At 43.1% G+C, this 2,154-nt stretch overlaps 1 protein-coding gene across 1 annotated transcript; it reads right to left on the minus strand.

Annotated features, from left to right (window-relative positions):
* Window positions 1–677: 677 nt before the first annotated feature.
* Window positions 678–1,497, minus strand: LOC141548246 (large ribosomal subunit protein eL6-like). The gene has a single exon (XM_074277027.1). The coding sequence runs from the start codon at window positions 1,476–1,478 to the stop codon at window positions 678–680; it is 801 nt and encodes a 266-aa protein (XP_074133128.1). The 5' UTR covers window positions 1,479–1,497.
* Between the last annotated feature and the right edge of the window lie 657 nt (window positions 1,498–2,154).

A 2,154-nucleotide genomic window follows, 5' to 3' on the forward strand; every position in this document is an offset into this window, starting at 1 on the left:
TGAGATAAGGATAGCTACCCCTGCTTTTTTGGCTTTACCTGAAGCATAATAAGCTCTGTTCCAACCTTTTACCTTTACTCTGTATGTATCTCCCTGCTTTAAGTGTGTTTCCTGTAGACAACATATTGTAGGGTTCTGCTTTTTGATCCAATCTGCTATCCGTCTCCGTTTGATGGGATCGTTCATCCCATTTACATTTACAGTTAAAATTACTAATTCTGTATTTCCTGCCATCGTATTATCCCCAGATTATACTTTTTTCCCTTGACCCCCCTGACCCCCCTCCCCGATATTTGATTTACAGACCCCCCTTGTGACGCGCAACCCTCCCTCTTTTTTTTTTTTTTTTTTTTTTTTTTAGGATCCCTCCCCCCTCCCTCCAAGTCCCTTCACTTATTCTCCTTTTCCTTTCCCCTTTTCCTCTCCCCCCTTTTAATGAGGTGAGAGAAAATTCTCTGAAAAACAAATATGTTAATTATTTACTCTTTGAGCCTCTTCTGATGAGAGTAAGATTCACACAATGATTCTCCCCCTCACTAAGTTCCCTCAGATATGGTGTATTTTCTATGTCTCTTCCTGGGATGTAGTTTCCCTCTTTTTATCACTCCTTCCCCTTTTTCTGAACCGACCTCCTTCCCTTTACCACACCCCCCTTTTTTTCTTTTATATCAGTAAAATCAAATTATCCTTGAGTATTTTTTATATACCCACAACAGAGTTACAGTTCTCAAGGGTTCTGTGCGCTGCTCTGTAATCTCATATTTCTCTTTTTCTGTGTCAAAAATCTCTCCTTCTTGGTGTCGAGGTTTGCGGAGCCTCTTCTTCTTGAAGTAGGCATCAGTAAGATGATTCGGAATCTTTACACCAGAAAGGTTAACCCTGGTGGAGGTGGCAATGACAAATTTCTGATGGGTCCTTCGCAAAGGAACACGGTTGATGGTCAGAGGTCCAGTCACGAGTAGCAAGCCACTAGACAGCTGCTTCAGGAAAACCACTCGCTTGCCCCTGTGGCGGCCAGTGAGCATGATCAGGACGGTGCCTGGGGTGATGCTAGAGCGAAGTCTCCTCACATGCTGGCTGAAGGGCTTTTTGCCATGACTTAGCAGCTTTCTGGGCACATCCTCAGTAGGGTAATACCTAGGCATCTTGCGAATCTTTACCACTCGGGTTCCTCCATTCTTATCGCCGCCAACCGGTTTGGAGATAGTGGCCGGCACCCTCTCTCTCTTTTTCCTTTCAATCCGGGTTTTTGGTGCAGCGTATTTTCGCTTGTACATGGCTCTGCGGGAATACATGGCAGACCTGGAGTATTTGCCGATTCCTCGAGCCAGAACTGGGTTCCTACTGCAATGCTTTCGAGGCTTTTTCACCACCTTTTCGGCTGCATCTTCCTTCTTGTTTTTCTTTTCCTTTTTTTCCTTTTTTATTTTCTTTTCCTTTGGTGCCTTTGGTGCCTTTTGGGGTTTTTTGTCGGCCATCTTGAGAGGAAGGGAAAGAGCTCCAGCATCTTTCTTAAGAAAATCTCAACTGGGCTCATGAAGAGTCAGATATGACTGAAGAACAACAATATAATATATACTATTATGCATAATAGTATATAGTAATAGTATTAATATATTGATAGTACTATATATTACATACTATATAAAGATATAGATATAGCTATCTACAGTTCTCTTTGTCTCTCTCTACATCTCTGTCTCTCTCCATCTGTCTCTGTCTTTCTCTCTGCCTTTCCCCTCTCTCTCTCTGTCTCTCTCTCTCTACATCTGTCTCTGTTTCTCTCCATCTGTCTCTATCTCTGTCTCTCTTTCTCTACATCTGTCTCTGTTTCTCTCCAGCTGTGTGTCTCTCTCTCTCTCTCTTTCTCTCTCTCCCTCTCCCTCTCTCTGGCTCAATCTGTCTCTGTGTCTCTCTCTCTGGCTCAATCTGTCTCTTTGTCTCTCTCTCTGTCTCTCTCCATCTGTCAGTCTCTGTCTCTGTCTTTCTATCTCTCTCCCTTTCTCTCTGTCTCTCTGTCTCTGTCTCTCTTTCTCTCTCTGTGTCTCAGTATGTAGTACTCTACATACTCTTATTGTCACTCTTAATAGAAGATAAGTTCCTTGAGGGTAAGGACAGTTTCCTCTTTGCCTAGAACACAGAAGATCCTTCAGA

This window comes from Sminthopsis crassicaudata, chromosome 1 (genome assembly GCF_048593235.1).
Source record: "Sminthopsis crassicaudata isolate SCR6 chromosome 1, ASM4859323v1, whole genome shotgun sequence".
Lineage (NCBI taxonomy): Eukaryota > Metazoa > Chordata > Mammalia > Dasyuromorphia > Dasyuridae > Sminthopsis > Sminthopsis crassicaudata.